This window comes from Coenobita brevimanus, chromosome 71, assembly GCF_032717465.1.
Source record: "Coenobita brevimanus isolate Jiangsu-jjx chromosome 71, ASM3271746v2, whole genome shotgun sequence".
Taxonomy (NCBI): domain Eukaryota; kingdom Metazoa; phylum Arthropoda; class Malacostraca; order Decapoda; family Coenobitidae; genus Coenobita; species Coenobita brevimanus.
Window position 1 is genome coordinate 49,875,136 of NC_137024.1, and position 17,946 is coordinate 49,893,081.

At 40.1% G+C, this 17,946-nt stretch overlaps 1 protein-coding gene across 1 annotated transcript in view; it reads left to right on the forward strand.

Annotated features, from left to right (window-relative positions):
* The window catches only part of LOC145406639 (acetylcholine receptor subunit alpha-like), a 606,054-nt gene that overhangs the window by 377,438 nt on the left and 210,670 nt on the right, over window positions 1-17,946 (forward strand). The window contains exon 2 of the mRNA XM_080277717.1: window positions 13,168-13,212. Within this exon, the coding sequence (XP_080133843.1) occupies window positions 13,186-13,212 (27 nt within the window). The 5' untranslated portion in view covers window positions 13,168-13,185. The remainder of the gene's footprint in view (window positions 1-13,167; window positions 13,213-17,946) is intronic.

Below are 17,946 nucleotides of genomic sequence, written 5' to 3' on the forward strand. Positions count from 1 at the left end.
TTTCAAAGATCACTCAGCATATCAAAAGAATCAATGGTACAGCATTAGTATAGTCCAGAAATACAGCAGCAACTATAGTAATGACAGTGCAGTAACACTAATGAAGGCAGCACAGCATTCCTATAAATTAAGACAGCTCAGTAGCAACAAAAACAGCATTACATTATCACCCTCTCCCTCCTCCATCACCGCCTGGCCTAATGAGCCGCCTTGTAAATAACTCGTGGTTTCGCTCTCCACAACTTTGTAATTTGCATGGAAACGTGTCTCATAAATCCGTGTGATCTATCCGGCTCTGGTAAAAGGGAGACAATCGGCATCCATTTAATATTTTCGCTGGTGTTCGGAATATAAGTGAAGCTGCTCATGAAATACAGCCTTGAGTGAATTTATGTACGCTGTTATATTCCCACAGTTTTTCCCTCGACAATAGCTACCGTAAAGGTGGGGACAAAAATATTCATATGTACAGGATTGCTTACCTCAGTGTGTTTCTTGTCTTTTTTTTTTTTTTTCTTATCTGAGTTCCACGTGACTAGCTACAAAATTTATGGCTTGTTGGAATAAAAGAGGCGAATAGGCTGTGTGCTGGAGGGTGAAGCCATTGTTGGAACTCTGCCTCCTCCCTTTCCCGTTCTCGGTGCTTTTCATGGGATTCTCAAAAACATTTCTGATAAAAACACCTCGAAACATTAACTGGAATTGCATTGTGTTTTCCCGTGAGAAATTTATTGTCCCAAAGCTGTTGTGAGTTTATTCAGTGTTTATATACTTTTACAAGAACATACATATCTGTGTGGAAGATTTGGTTTCTGATGCTATCCATTCCCGTTGCCACAGCATTGGTGTTTCTCGTACAGTTTTGGTTCTTGCATGGTGAGGTGGGTAACCTTTAACAGCACGTGTTCGTTGTAGCTACTGTGCTTAGCATCGATGTGCAGTAATATTGTCCGTTACATTTACCTAATAACAACAACGCCGAAAAAGAAAAAGTACTATCTGATTACTTTGGATAGTTCAAGCATGTTTGATAGTTATTTCTGTAGTCTTACGTCACCACATCTCATATTTAGAAGGGGTTATATATGGAATGTATTATAGTGTTTGCGTTTCAATATTTTTGCAGTGCCGTTAATATTCGAGAATATATTTCCAGCTTCTAAGGTTTCATTGTCAAGACAAAGATGAGTCCATTATCTTTAGAGACTTGGTGGGGATTATTTCAACCCGTACCGGTATGTGGCTAAATTTCACTCCTAATCTGAATAAAATCATCTGGCGGCAGCATGAACATGATAGTTTAAATCGTCGGCATCAAAAGGTTAAAATTTTGTGAAAGACTCCTAAACACACTTAGAAATGTACTTAGCGTGACAAAATGTAAGTGCAAAAAAAAAAAAAAAAAAAAAAAAAAGACCGTTAGTACTCTCTCTCTCTCTTTCTCTCTCTCAGTTCCTACCACCAAACGATTTAATTTATCTTAAAGGTCTCTTTTAGCGAAGTTAAAAATTATTAAAACGTTTTGATTTGATTACTCTGTCCTTTCTGAGTAAATACCGTCTGGTGGTAAGAATATAATACAAAAGTCGTCACAGTAGTCAGCAGGTTGAAGGATTTAGTATTAAAGTTTCTATATGTATATATATATATATATATATATATATATATATATATATATATATATATATATATATATATATACACACAAGGATTACTAAGAGAGGGTTTGCACTGACGTCATTAACTTGGATGTGCCGTCATGGCGAAGAGAGAGCAACGTAAACAATGAACTTAAACTACACGGAGTCTTGGAAAGAATTTTCAATTTATATCTCTCTTTACCAACACATGGAAAAGTCTGTCCAGAGCTCCATTCTTGTACAAGAATAATTTTGAGCAAGAAAAGAAGACACGTTATGTGAGAGAAATTAGAATAATTTATGAAGCTCCATACTTAACGATCAACTTATCCAGTGATTAGGATGTGCTTTCTGGAATAAGTTTCCCAGACATTGTTAATTATATGATATTTTCACCAATTCCATACACAGCCACTGATCTCAAAAGTTATGGAAGTCTTAAAGCTTACACTCATATTGTTTGTATCCTGGGGGCACATCTGACACTAGGCCTGCAAGTGAGCACGGTATGTTGACGATCCAAAATTTCCATTGGAAGTGGGCCAAGTGAAGAGGGCAAGGGTCTGACTGGAGGACCCGGGCTCCCCCAGGCCCCTCCATGCTGAGGCCATTGTGTCCCCATTTGTGAAGACTGACTAATTCACTATCTCAAATGTGCCACCAGACTATCTGTCATTAAAATTACTGAGGAACATTTTAGATCGAAATATATCATCTTTACATACGTGAGGCAAAATGAACTGTTCAGATCACGATAATATCCAAAACTCTGCCGAGCAAGCCATAGACGTCTCTTCATTTTTAAAGTGGTTCTTGTCTTCCGTATCCTGTAGTATTGTAAGTGTTTCTCTTGATCATTTCTGCTTTGACAGCCGTGGACGCTGCAAGAACACGATTTATCACGCCGAGAATGAAAGGCAGATAGCTTCATATACTGTTGACTTACTCTGTCATGGCGGACATTAGGTTTGATGACGTCTTGTAAAAAACCCTTTATTAGTAGTTGTAAATCAGGTGGACAAATAATAAAAGCTTCCATATTACTAGTTGTAAATGAAGTAAACAAATATTAAATAGTCTTACAGTAGTAGTTGTAAATCAAATGAACGACTATTAAAGGGTTTGGCATCAGTAGTTTACTATTGTTACTTCCGGATAATTTTAATTAACTATGGAAATATGTCCTACTGAAGGTGTTACTGAAGACTATAACACATTCAGTTCTTAAAACCTCCCCTATTCGAAATTACGTCGTTTGGAGATGGAGACAGCAATTTAAAAGTAAAAAAAATATATATATATCACTGAACGAGTAATCCCTTCTGTCCGAGTTCTTTATATTGTATTCTTGCTTATGCCAGGCAATTTTATTCAGCTTCGGAGAGACTTTTCAAACTGAAGAAATTATATACAACATTCCTTAACCCTTCCTTTATTTGTCTATTCTGGCAATTAAATAGTATCGTTTTGGAGACAGCATGGAGGAAAATAAAAATACGTCCTCTGGCTGAAGGATTTAAAGAGTCAAGTACGAGTATCAGTAGTTGTACATCATAAAGCGAGTATTAATAGTTGTAAATCATAAAACCAAACCAGCGTGAGGGCAAAAAAATGGTGTTAGCCGCAGCAGGGCAGACTGAAAAAGGCAACTTTCTGTGTAGCGTCCTGTTAATCCTCTTACTTCCTTATGGGGGCGGTCAACGAGATTGGTTACCCCGCCACCCCTCGTTCAACGCTGGGAGTCTGGCCTTGTTTGGGGGTGTTGTGGTGGGCTGTGTGGTGGTCTGTGGCGTGTTCTGTGCAGTGTGGTTTTTAATTTGGGATGTGGTTTGGTTGTAGTGGTGCTTGGTGTGGTGGTGTGTTTTGGTTTGGAATGTGGTGTGGTTGTAGTGGTGTGTTTTGGTTGGGGGTGTGGTGTGGTGTGTGGTGGTGGTGGTGTAATTATAATAGTGGTTACTATGGTTGTGGTGATGTGGTTTGGGGTGTTCTGATGGTGGTGGTGGTGGTGGTGGTATGTTTGAGTAGTGACTATATGTGGTTGTGGTGGCTGTGGCGTGTGGTGGTGATATGAATGTGGTAATTGTAGTAATGTGCTTTAGTGTGTGGTGATTATGAGATGGTGTTATAGATTTTTATTGTGTACTTGTAGTTGGAAGTATAGTGATAATAACAGTGGTTGTGGTGTGGTACTGTAGTAACATAATGAAATGTTTGTGTTACGGAACAAATGTGTGGTTGTGATTGTGTTTTGATGTGGTTGTATTAATGTGATGTGCTGTGGTATTATGGTGTGACTGTAATGGAGTAGTATGGAATATTTCAGTGTTGTGTGATATGTTGTGGTGTGATGAGTAGTGTGATGTAATATGGTGTGGTACTGTGGTATAGTGAAGTGTATTATTATCGTGTGATGTGGTGTGATGTGGTGGGGTGTTGTGTGGTGTGATGTGATGTATGGTATAGCGGTATGCTTTATAGTCTGATATTTGTGGTATGGTGTGATACTGTATTGTGGTGTATTATGATGTGATGTAATGAAGATTGGGGTTGTGATGAAGTGTCTTTTGTGGTACTGGTGTGTTATATTGTGGTGCTGTGGTGTGGTGGTGAAGTGGGGTGGTACTGTGGTGTGGCATTGTGGTGTACTGTGGTATGGTAGTGAAGTGTGGTATTGTGGTGCGGTATTGTGGTATGATATTGCAGTGTAGTGAAGTGTGGTGCTACAGTGGTGTGGTGTTGTGGTGTATTGTGGTGTGACAGCTGGGTTTAAATCCTATTGTTGTTGTTATCTCACCTGAGCTTCATATCTCTCTCTCTCTCTCTCTCTATCTATCTCTCTCTCTCCCATTCTGTCAATTCTCTTTAAATCAACTGTAGCTACATCGCTAGTCTATCAACCTGTGCCGCCTTTCTGTCTGCTGGTATCTCTGTCTGCCTGTCTGTCTGTCGGTCCCTGCTGTAAGTGTATGTGTGTCTTTCAATGCCATCTGTGTCCGCCTAGATCACTTCTGTCAATTTATCTACCAGCTGTCTGTCTGAATATTTATGCATCTATCACTATCTGAATCTGTCTGATATTGTCTATCTGTCTATCCAACTATTTATCTATCTATCCGTCTATCCATCTGTCTATAACTATCTGCCTGCCATTGTCTGTCTATCGATCAGTCAAGCTATCTGTCAGTCCATCTTTACCTACCTATCAGTCTATTTACAACTCAGCTGAACCAATTCTGTCTGTCTTTTTATCTTAATCTGTGTATCTTACTATCTGTTCAGTACATACCCTTATCCATCTATCTGTCGTTTGAGGCTTTATCACTGCTGTCCGTGTCTGCTTTTGTCTGTCTGTTCCACCCTTGTTCGCGTCCTTTTGTTTCGTCTGCCTTTCAATTTACCCCTATTCAGTACAATCTGTCCCCTCCTACGTGGCATCTTTGTTTTTATCACCTTTTCCAATCTGTACATTTTCTCTCTCATTGCTTGTCTGTATTACTCGTATGTACTGCCCGTCTCTTTATCTTTCTTCCTGTCTACCCGCTTCTATTAACTCTGTCCTCAGTGTCTGTCTTTCTGTCTGTCTGTTTATATCGTTTCTGTCTTTTTGCATGTCATTGTTACCCTTTAATGCTGTCTGTCGTGTGTGTGTGTGTGTGTGTGTGTGTGTGTGTGTGTGTGTGTGTGTGTGTGTGTGTGTGTGTGTGTGTGTGTATCCAGTCTCGTGTTTGCCCCACTGTTTACTTATCGTTTGTTTATTTGTTTACTATTTACTGTTGACTCGTCGTCTTTGTTTACCAGATCCCACGAGGCGGATTGGTGAGGTTTTCGGCACCGTCAAAAAAGCATCCCAAAATAAACAAATATAAATCTCTCGTGTGTGTGTGTGTGTGTGTGTGTGTGTGTGTGTGTGTGGATTATCTAATACATACAACTCTAAATAGCATGGAGTCAAAGAGCATTTCATCTCACCACCTTCACTTCTTTCACCGACTCCCTTCAACCGTTCTCTCTTTGCCTCTGTGTTGCATCTGTGTCACTACTACTCTGGTCACCGCTCTTCTAAACTCTCTGCTTACCGCCCTTCCCCATTACGGCGGGCATGCACCACCAGTAAGCTGATCACCCCCACACCACCACTGCCTCACCAACACCTTAAGACGGATCAGTGACGCGTTAGTGAAGTGTAGACAAACTTAAGAAAACGCAGAGATAGTGAATGAAGAAATGGCGAGTTTTGATAGTCGGAAGAATGGACAACCAACTGATTCCCAGCTTACCATTTACCTAAGTACGTCTGATTCACGATACACGGTTTTTTAAGTACGTCTGATTCACGGTATACGGTTTTTTAAGTAAGTCTGATTCACGGTACACGGTTATTGAAGTACATCTGATTCACGGTACACGGTTATTGAAGTATGCATGATTCACGGTACACAGTTTTTGAAGTGCGTCTAATTCATGATGCATAGTTATCAAGTACGGCTGATTCATAGTACATGTTATCAGGCACGGCTGATTCACGGTACGGTTATTGAAACATGATTATATATTCAGTGTCTTGCGAACAGAAAGCTTGGGTTGAATACCAGTTAGTATGGAGGAAGAGAACTATATTTATCCTGTGTGTGTGTGTGTGTGTGTGTGTGTGTGTGTGTGTAATAAGGAAAGTAATGTCGACTACTGACTGAATCCCTGGCTGCCATAATTCGCCCAATCATAATATGGCAGAGAAGTGTACGATATCAGCCACATGTTTTTCCCTGCCTTCTTGTCTGATGCACCCTGCCCATCCATCCCCCACCAGAAACACAGCACCAGCCCTGATCATTACAGTACAGGCCAGCCAAACACTACAGCCAATTATTTCGGAATATCCTCGTTACGGATGTATGATAACACCTTCACCTGTGAAAGAAAACGCAAGAACCAAAAATTCTGACGGTAGTTTATGGGTCGTTTTCTGAATGCTGTGGAGATTTTATAACAATTTACTCTGCGGTTTATTCTGAACGTATACATCTCATTATCCACTTGTTACGGATGGAGGTATTTTCAGTATCGTTATTTAAAACATATAAGCACTATACGAGAGACTGTTAAGATGTAGTGTGAAGAAAATAGAAAATAAAAACGAAGAAATAAGCACATAAATCGCTGAGGAAACGTGCAACGAAGCCTCCTGTGGCACCGAGAAGCACAAAACCTTGATGGACTGGTGTGTGGTGTGTCTGGCCTCTGTACACCCCTGACAACTACAACGAATAATAGGAGAGGCAGGTGATTTATTTTACCTAATACACCTTGCCGTCATCTGTGTCACTTAAATCATTCTAATATCACCATACACGGCATAAATAACACACAAAACGATATTAGCCAGACGTATCCAGGAATAAATCTCTAAGGAAAAGGTGTCAGGGAGCTTCCTAACTTGATGACAATATCGGCCTAGAACTTAAGTGCCATATAGTGTCTTAAGTTTTAACCCCTTCACTTCGAGAGATTATTTTTATTTTGTTGCTTCCAGACGATTTTATTCGGCTTAGTACATCACCCCAGAAGTGACAGGGCTGACCAAGGCTGTAGCTAACTCCTCCGATTGGAAAAGTTACCCTCTTGAACCGAACAGGGTGATCTGGCGTCCTGGGGCTGAAGGTGTTACTAATACCAAGGCTAGGTAACCAATAATTGTCTCGATCATGGCATTATTATTATTATTATTATTATTATTATTATTATTATTACTACTACTACTACTACTACTGCAAATCAGAAATGCCATGTAACCGGAAGATACTGCTTATATAGATACAGACTTTACATTGTTCGTTTCTTCCATGTACAGGGTGAGTCAAAAGTCTAGGAACACAGGATAAAGGGCACATGACGGGATATCCTCAGTGTGAGGTCCATCCCCATGTTTCCAGACTTCTGACTCAGCCTGTAGTACATCTGAACACACCCCATGCCTACACACCCGGTGGGGCTGTACACACGTCCTGTACATAACACAGAACAGAGTCTCTCTCTCTCTCTCTCTCTCTCTCTCTCTCTCTCCTCTCCCCCCCTTTGTCTAGGCCCTTTCCCTCAGTGTGGCATTTTACTCAGCAGGAAAGATAGACATTGAAACACTGCTTTGGTAACACTGAATTTCTTTTCTTCTTTTTCTCTGTTTTTTATCTACGCAACCCAAATCACAGCATCGTGTCACCAATTACTTTAGGGTCATTTTATTAACCCCTCCAAACCAATGACGGATTTTTACCGTATATATTTTTTCCACACGATTTTATTGACCTCAGGAGCTACGTAGAGGCTTCAGACACAGCCTAATCCATTCACCCCTTCACCACGAGAACTCTTTACCAAATTGACTCAAACCGTCTGGGGAGAACACTAATAAAGTTGAAAATAAGTCATCGTAGTGAAGAGGCCAAAACTGAGAACGTGAAAGTGTCAACAAGCTTCTAATTAGCGACGGTCATTAACACCTGTAATTACTGTTCCACGTAATTAGCCTGCATTCCACGTCACACAGCGCAGTCAGCAGCGGTCCAGAAAGGTCAGGTATATCCTTTCACGATCACTCTCTTGAGAAATCCTCATAAGAGAAAGAAATAACGAAAGAATAAATAAATGTTGGCTTGTGCACACCAGTTTTAATAGTAATGCCATCAGTACTAAGAAGCCTTTAGATTCAGTTTAACCTATTCAGGCCGACGACGTTTTATTATCTTTACGCTATCTCCAGACGATTTTATTTAGCTTAGAAGATATTTTGGGAACTTCGGATTAGACAGATCCTTCATTCTTTCATAAAGCCTTCCAGCAATAGAGGAATTCCTTATGTTAAATAAAATTGTGTGTAGAGAAGATGGGTATGATGAAAATGCTGTGCTGTTGTGATATGTGGTTATGACGTCACCACCACTCTATCCATCTTGACATCATGCATGATTATGACGTCACCACCAATATACCTGTGCCTTGTGTTTAACCCTTCAGCCCGATGACGTACTTTATAGCTTAGTGCTGTCACACGATCTGATTTAGCGTAGAAAGCGTCGCCAAGGAGTGTAGTAGTTAGGAAGGTTATACTCAGCCAGCGAAATTCCAAAGTCACCCGTAAACTGGATAAAGATCGTATAAACAGCAAGAACAGAATGTGGAAAGATGTTAAGGATCGTATTCTTAGTGGCTTTAAAGATTTCGTAACACCTCTCCCTAAGCGACTTGTTCTACCTGTCACACCTTAGTATTCACCTGCGTGTTACTGATGCAAACTATGTCTACGGTATATTACAAACAGTAATAATATACGAGATCATTATAGCAAAGGGATATTATGCAAACTAAATCGCCAAGTGAGAAGTGATAGGGAACCACCTCTGCCATGTGGAATAGGACCCGTCAGTATGGCCAGTCCCGACATTTTGTTTGTGGATACCCGCATAAGGTGTGTGGTCTCTGCTTTATCACTATACGACCTTATTTATGAGATTAGTATATTTGTCCAGCCAGTGTTGTTTAATTGTCATTTATTCTTAGTCTCCTAAATTTTAATCCTTTCAATGAAACTCCTTCGTTTTGTATTCTTTTTTGTTTTTGTTTTTAAATTAGCGATTTTTCAGGCTGGAAGGGGTCTAAAAGGCCTTCATTAACCTCGTTACAGCAAGGTCTCACTCCCAAGAGGAATACAATCGGCTGAAAATAGTCAGAGTGAAATAAAAGAGATGTGGCAGGTTTGAAGGGGTTAATATTTCCCAGCGTTCGTGGTCTCAGTGGATGGAGACGGAAAATGGAGGTGTTGAGCAATCACGGAAATCCAAGACGCCTGCGCCATCTGGTAGCGGGCGGGAAATATGAAACTCGACAGTGTGGCTACAGCTAGGGGTTTGCACCAGTGCCGGAAAAAACAGATTCGGGTAGACCATTAATTTTTTCACTTGTTTATTTGCATGACTAATTTTTAAGGGGAAACGTTTGTGATGCAGGTTTTTATTAATTTTTTTCGAATCCAAATGTGTGCCTCTCCATCTGGTTACAGGGAAATGATTTATAGCAGTGACGGTAGGAGGGGACTTTTTTTTTGGGGGGGGGAAGGAGGGACAGGGACGAGGGGGGGCCAGGGGGGGAAGGGAGAGGGGGAGGGGGCGAGGTAGTGAGGTGGTGAGGGGGAGAGAGGGAGAGAGGAGGTGAGGCAGAACGTTTATTTATGAGAGACGGTATAAGAAACAAGAGATACACATTCGACAGATGCTGGCGTCAGAGAAATGTGCAGCATAAAAAGCCCTATATTATCGACTTTGAAGGCTTCGTAGCACCTCTTCTCTAGCGATTTATTCGTGCCTGTTACATCTTCATTTACTCTTGTGTGTTGGTTGTCTCTAATACCGACACAGTTTAGTTCAGTAAGTATACATGAAGATATTCAGATGTCATGAAATAAATCGCTGAGGAAGAATTGTTACGAAATCTTCCAAGTCATTGAGAATGCGGCCAGTGTGTGTGTGTGTGTGTGTGTGTGTGTGTGTGTGTGTGTGTGTCGGAGAATGTTTTGGTGTAGTAATTTCCATGCTAATCAACCTCTCATAGCTTTTTTTTTCTCTTTTTTTTTTAATAGTTCCGGAAGTATCCCTGGAAGCGGCCGTGTCCTCTGTCGTTCACTAGTGTTTATTGGAGTCGGGGAGCCACACTTCCGTAGACTTTAGCGAAGCCCTGTATTACTATTCTGATGGTCCCGCATCTATCTGGACCTTTCACAGCTGATATTCTTGCTGTTGCCTTATGATCTATTCAGCGGTGGGAAAACCTCTGGCCGAAAATTGATCGCTGGAGATTAGCACTGACCCTTTCACTACGAGACGCCACTTTAAGCTGGACTAAGATGTCCTGCGATAGTGCGAGTTATTTCCTGCCATTGTTATTACCTTTCCATTTCAGGTGACTCTACACTGAATGGCAAGCCTAATTGTTTCCTGTAACTTAGGAAACCATTTACAGCGTTGGGTGATAACCATATAACGGGGTGATGTAGAATCCCCTACTGTATAATGCCCCTGTTAACCAGGTGGAGAAATGCGACGTAGGCTACATTCAGGAACCAAACCTCCATTCTTTTCCATATGCTTCGCCAATAGGCCTCGCTGCGGCGAGGCGATGGCTGCCGCAAGGAAACATCGGGTCATTACACGAGACAGCCCAGCAGAGTGATTGCTTGCCTGTGGTTAATCGGTCTACTTGACCAGGCACGCCTGGGTTTCTCAACAATAACAACTAAAAAATTATAAAAAAATAAAAATAAAAAGATATGCGATGAGGGCCGTGCCGCTTGTTAGAACATTCTTTAAATCTGCAGAATTTTCAGGATTTTTCAGATAAATGGGTTACATTTAATGTGTAAGAGTCAAGATTAATCACTGAAGAAGAGTTGTTACGAAACTTCCAGTACGCTAACAGAGGACAATGTTTAACCATCAAAGTCTTATTGTAAGTGGCTCAGAAAATTTCGTAACACCTCTTCTTTAGCGATTTCTTCAACACACCACATTTCAGTATCCCCTTATTGGTGCAACTTTCTATACTGAAACGATAAAATGGCATGTAAGAGAATACTAAGGCATAATACCAGTGTGCAAAAGAAATCACTAAGGAATGCGTGCTACGAAGTCTCTTGTGCCACCTAGAAATCGGAGCTCATTACGGACTTTCCTCACAGGATTTCTTCGCGTATTATATAAGTTTACGTGGCTTTCAAAGGTACTCAAATAATAACCTAATAATAAAGAAAATAATTAGCTGAGAAGACGTGTTTGGTAATCATATAAGTCGCTGAGGAGAGGTGTTACGAAATCTCCGAAAAAGCCAACAGAGGAGGATGTGCTTTTCATTCCGGCATTTCCTTGTCAGTAAATAAATAGATAAAGATAACTCACAGAACATTATTTTGTACGTCTTCTGGATTTTTCTGCATGCATCTCAAATACACGAGTAAATTGCATACGATGAAATTCAGACACAATAAATCACTGAGGGAGAGGTGTTAGGGAATGTAAAAGCCAGTGCAGGTCTTGATATCGGTACGGTTTTTCTTTCCCTGTTGAACTTGCGAATCACGTGGTTCTGTAAATAAGGAATTTGCAGTGCTTCTCAAATATATTAGTGGGCCATAATTAGGCTATTGGGTAATTGACAGAATAAATCGCTGTGGAGGTGTAAAGAATAAGCCAGCTGAGGAGAACGTTTTAATATCAATACGGTCTTTCCTTGCCAGTTTTAACTCCGGAATCCAATCATTTTGCATAACTCGGAAGTTTTCATTTTTTCTCAAATAAGCATGGAATTCAAGACTAGTGTTGTAGACAAAAATAAATCGCTAAGATGCAAGTATCAGGAAATTAATATACACAGAAAGAGATAAGACAATTTCGGTTCACGCTTCCATTCTTCCCGCCAATTTCAGCTCCTGCGTTACATCATATGTCTGGGGAATTTTCAGCGGCGCTCAAATAAACGAGAATCCTGACACCCTCTTAATATGCAGATAAATCACCCGTATTGTTGGCGCCGTGGTGATTTATTCTAAATTACAACCGGACGATGAGTTATTCTTTTAAGTTAGAACCGGACGCGCCTGACTGCTGGCCATAAGCCCGCCTCGTCTGGGTAATGCAGTGCCGTCATTTGTTTGAGATCTGCGTTGGCGGAGGCGTCTGCTTGGGATGTTTGTGTTTGTTGGTGAGTGTTTGGCTGGTGATTGGTTTTGTTGACGTATGGTAAGGTAATATGTTCATCATCATCATCATCACCATCATCATCATCATCATCATCATCATCATTTGCGGCTGATGCTTTGATATAATTATATTTCTGTTGATGTGTGATAATTTTTAGTGATAGCTTTTTCTGTGTCATACTGATGATGATGATAATAATGATGATGATGATAATGATGATGGTGATGGTTATTATATTATCATCACGTCATCATTATCATCATCATTACCATCCTACCTCTTTTTCCCGGTAACACATTTAACTATTTCACTTCAGCCGGAAATACTCTTGCTTTGATATTCCCATTGTTAGTGGTCGCTTGTTTATGTGGTAATCATTTAAACAGGTTACAAAATATACCGGTAAATATTTCACCTCATGTGTAATGTGTAGCAGAGTATTATTTCATGATTACTTTGTACTTACAGAACATTTACCTGTTTTGGCTGGTGATGTAGGTTGTGTCAAAATGCATTATCTTCAGACATGAATATTCAACTGTCTAATAATAATAATAATAATAATAATAATAATAATAATAGTAATAATGATAATAATGCTGCTGATGACTATATGAAATAATAATAACAGTAATAGTAGTTGCCTAGTAGTAGTAATAATAGTGGTGGTGGTGGTAGTGATGGTGGTAGTAGTCGAAGTAGCAGTAGTAGTTGTAGTAATAGTAATGATAATACCGTAATAGATGAAAATAAATATCTGATTGTCTCTATTTTTTTTTTTTCCACAGAACCTCAAGAATCAGATCATGACGACCAACTTGTGGGTGGAACAGGTGAGTCCCCCCTCCCCCACCCCTCCATTATTCAGGACTAACACCCAAAATTACTCTTATTCTCCTTTTAGTTCTGGCACTCCGTCTTCGCTGTGAGGTTTCTTTTTTTCTTTTTCTTTTTAACGTGATTCTGGCTTGTGTGAAGAGGTTGTTCATCTGTTATTCCGTCTGGTGATGTAGTTATGCATTCCGGGACTTAAAGGAGCTGCATTTTCTTCTTTACTTGGAGATTTTCATCCTTTTTGTAGCTTTTTCACGTAGCTCAGGGTCATTCTCTAGATTAGTATAGACTCTGCTAAGTTACGTCTAGGTTTATATTTGAATTGATTTTGGAAGACTCCGCCGTTACGTACGAGAAAGAAGGAATGCCGGCGGGAATAGTGGAGAAGACATCTGGAAGGCAATCATAACAGGAGGAAGTTGTCATGTCGAATACGAAGAACTAGAAAAATGTGGAAAATCATCTGGAATATGGGATCTTTACGACAATGGCATGTTTTGGATTCGGATTATCTTGCTGCCTTCAGATTTTTTTTCATCCTTTGACAGAAATGAAAATGGAAGAAATAGATTTAGCCTTCGTTAAGCCCATCATTACGTGGGAGTGTCGCACGCCAAAGAAAATGGTCTGAGACAGCTCGAAGAAGACGAGAAAGACGTCATCGGGCTGAAGGAGTTGATATAATCGCTAATGTTATTTCAAGATGCTGATTCACAAAGTTTATGGTGATGTCTGCAGGAAGGACACGTAAAGGAAATGGCTTAATCTTCTCATAGCTCTTGTTCCTTTGTCAAAAATCTTCGTCATGCGAGGAAGAGTTTTGTAGGCTATATTATCTTTCAGTCTGGTCCCTGATTCTCCCGCCATTTGATTGAGGTTTGAGTTAATGAATTGTTGTTATATTTCTCTTGCTCTGACATGGCCTAAATTTGCCATCTTTCTTTCTTGAAAGCTGAGTTGCAGCAATACATTAATACTAGAATACGATGCCAATCACGAAGAAGTACTATGGGAAGCACGTTGAGTCGTATTGCTGTCTTCTGCCAATGAAATACGTGAAATAAACTACAACAGGACGAAAAGCTGGACAAAATTAAGGTGAAAGAAGTCTAGGCTGGTCTCCCCTCAGATGTACTTATAGTCTGTCTTCACCCGACGGAACTGGGTCACTTCCATGCCTTGAATACTAAGCCGTTGTGGCATGAAATTCGATTAACCTTATTTATGCCGTAGGAATGAGTCTCCTTGGTTACTAATCAAAATCAACACTTCAGTCTGACTACATTTGGCCATCGTTGGACCTGCAAGGAGTTTGGGATCTTTGTCAGGTTACGAAAATTGCACTACAGGCGGTATTCTCAATCCTTGCCATGGGAAACTACGTAACACTTCTTCCTTGGCAGTTTTGCTGGCGTATTGATCCTTAACCCTTCCAGTCCGGTGACGTATTTTTTTTACTACTACGTAGAGACGATTTCCTTCAGCCTTCAATAAATCTCTCACAGTGAAGGGGTAAATTAACGATGGCTCTATATAATCTCCCCAGCTTGAAAAGTCTCTCCAAAATTAAATAAATTCGTCTGGAGATTTGCAGGAAATTTTAAGGAAGTGTTACCGTACTGAAGTGTCAATATTTCTCGTGGATGTTATGCATGTGTTTGACTGTCGACGTAGCTGGCTCTAATAATGTACAGGAGGATGATAACCCTATCATTCGATAGCGTGTGGGTGATTTATTCTCGCTGTTAGCAGACGATTTTACTCAGGTTAAGAAGAATTTATAAAGCTGTGTCTATCCCCTCACAGTCCAAAAGTCTTCCCTGAGCTGAGTAAAGGCGTCAGAAAAATAAAAATAAATAAGTAAAAAAATAATAAGTAAAAAGTGGCCAGAGTCAAGGGTTGAGGTATAAAAGAAAACGATAAGAGGTGGTACCAAATTATCGCCAACCAGATAACAACCTTATCTCAAGAGGCCATTAGTCTGACTGGCACACAAGGCTTCGTAGCACCTTTTCATTAGCGATTTCTTTTGCATATTACAACATAACTTTCTCATGTATGTTAATTATTTCGTGTTATCATCAACAGAGTTTGAATCAATAACATGTAAGAGGATACCGATGTGTAACGTTTCGAATAAATCACTTAGGAAGAGATGATACGAATACTCCTAAGGCAACCACATATACGACCCAAGGATGCAATTCTCGTGGTCTTCGAAGGCTCCCTATCAGGTGTTGTCTATCAGTGTATGTTGGAGTACGGTATGATGGTGATGCAGGTAATTTACGCCAGACTGTCAACAACACTGATGAATCCGGTGACTTGTTTATTGGTACGTTCTTGCTACATCCAGACGATATTAATCCTCTCAATAAGGCCTCCCCTAGTGAAGGAATTAATGACGATTATATCCAACACCTACAGTTCAGCAAGCCATCCCTGTGCTGATTGAAATCGTCTGTTAGCTACAATACAGTATCATGAAAATTGCGTCCCGGGGTAGAAGGGGTTGAAATTAGATATGAAGATATACTAAGAAAGCCGTGGCTCAGTGGGTCAGAGCGCTCCGTTTTGCCCGACGGGTCGGAGGTTCAAGTCCACCCAAGGGTCATTGGTAGACATCAGGAAGGGTATCCGGTCATAAAGTGCTACACGCTCCAAAACCAAAGTCCTCTACCCAGGGACAACGCCTAACCCTTTTCGAAAAAAGGAAACATGGCTTAAATTCGGGGGGAAAATATCCTAAGAGAACACTAAGGAATACCTACTGTATGCAATATTCTTGTGTGGGGAGCAGGTGCTACCAACTCCCAGAGAATATGATGCCGAAAGTTAAAAACCAAATATGATATGCAGAAAGTGGGGCACTTATTTATATAATTTTGGTGATTTGTACCAGCTGAAACGGATGTATACAGTGTATATATATATATATATATATATATATATATATATATATATATATATATATATATAGAGAGAGAGAGAGAGAGAGAGAGAGAGAGAGAGAGTTCTGTTATATTAATACATTTTTTTCCTAGATTGCCCTGTACTAAAATAATTGATGAGAACATTATAAGTAATGTGTTTTCTTCGATATTATCTCCAGTAACTGAAAACTGGAAGTTATTAGCTTTCATTTCTCAATTAATTCCGTCACTGGAGTTGAAGGAGGTTATATATTCACTCTTGCTGGTCCGCCCGTACGTCCTTGTGCTCACTGGATTGCAAACTAATTCCTCAGAGGTTCATAGAATTACGTAAGAATGTTCCATGTGATCCAAGAATGAAGCAGTTAAACTGTGGTGAAGGTAGGGCAAAGTATAAGAGTTTAATGAGATTTTCAGTATAATAGTAAGCACAGTATTTTCGGTTACTGCTTTTAGTTGTATTTCAGCAGGTGAAAAGGAATGGTACTACGGTCAAGGCACACCCGGAACACAAACTATTAAAAACTTTCACGATTGACACACCCGGAACACAAACTATTAAAAACTTTCACGATTGACACACCCGGAACACAAACTATTAAAAACTTTCACGATTGACACACCCGGAACACTTAAACTATTAAAAACTTTCACGATTGACACACCCGGAACACTTAAACTATTAAAAACTTTCACGATTGACACACCCGGAACACTTAAACTATTAAAAACTTTCACGATTGACACACCCGGAACACTTAAACTATTAAAAACTTTCACGATTGACACACCCGGAACACTTAAACTATTAAAAACTTTCACAACTGACGTTTTGGCTGAGAATAAAGAACATTGTATTTTACATCAACCTACGACAGATGATTTCATTCACGTCACAACAAAAGCCCGTAGTCGAGGATTTAGAAATATGGAGATCGCCTGCCGTAGGGTTTTCTTAGGGTGGACAAAACACACCGGAACTGAACGTCCTGAAATCGTAGTGCCGTAACTTTACTTATGCAATAATTATACCCACATTTGAAAAGGTTGTTATGGGGCGATGCATTAGACTCCGCCCTGCTTCGACACTACTCTTCTTCTTCCCCACTACCTTGCGTTGTATAAAAAAATAAACGCATATGTTCCTTCCCTAATCATACCTAGAGAGACTGCAAGCTGTTAAGTACCTTTTCATGTTTTTAAAATAGTACATTGTTTATACATGGACGCCAGGTGGTCTAGTGAAATAATACACTGGAACCGAATATGGTCTACAATGGTTGTCATTCAAGAGGCGGATGGGTTTTTTTTTACTGATAATTATACAACTCACGGTAGAGCGGCTGGTCCATCGCTCCTTAAATGTGAGGACTGATTAGCTTAACTTCTGCCCTAGCTGTCCTGATGGGGTTATAAAGGAGTGGATGTATGTTGACTGTAATGATGACTTAATATTTCTCGTATCCCTTGTATATTGATCAATTCACTGCCATGACAACTTGTATATTATTTGTGCTTCCATCAGACGATTTTATTCAACTTAGAAGAGACCCCCTTCCCTCCCCTCCCCGTGGTGAAGGGGTTAGATATAGATTCCCATTAACCCCTTCAGTGTGAGAACTAAACTGAACAAAGTGGTTTGGGTGTAACAAGAATAAACTACAAGAAAGAAGTGATTGTAGCGAAGGGCTGAAGGTATATTGACCATAAACAAACACAGTAAAGGTCAGTGCCATATTATTTTTTCTTTATGGGCGTAGAGGATCCTAGACGAAGCTATCATAGTCCATATTATTTAGA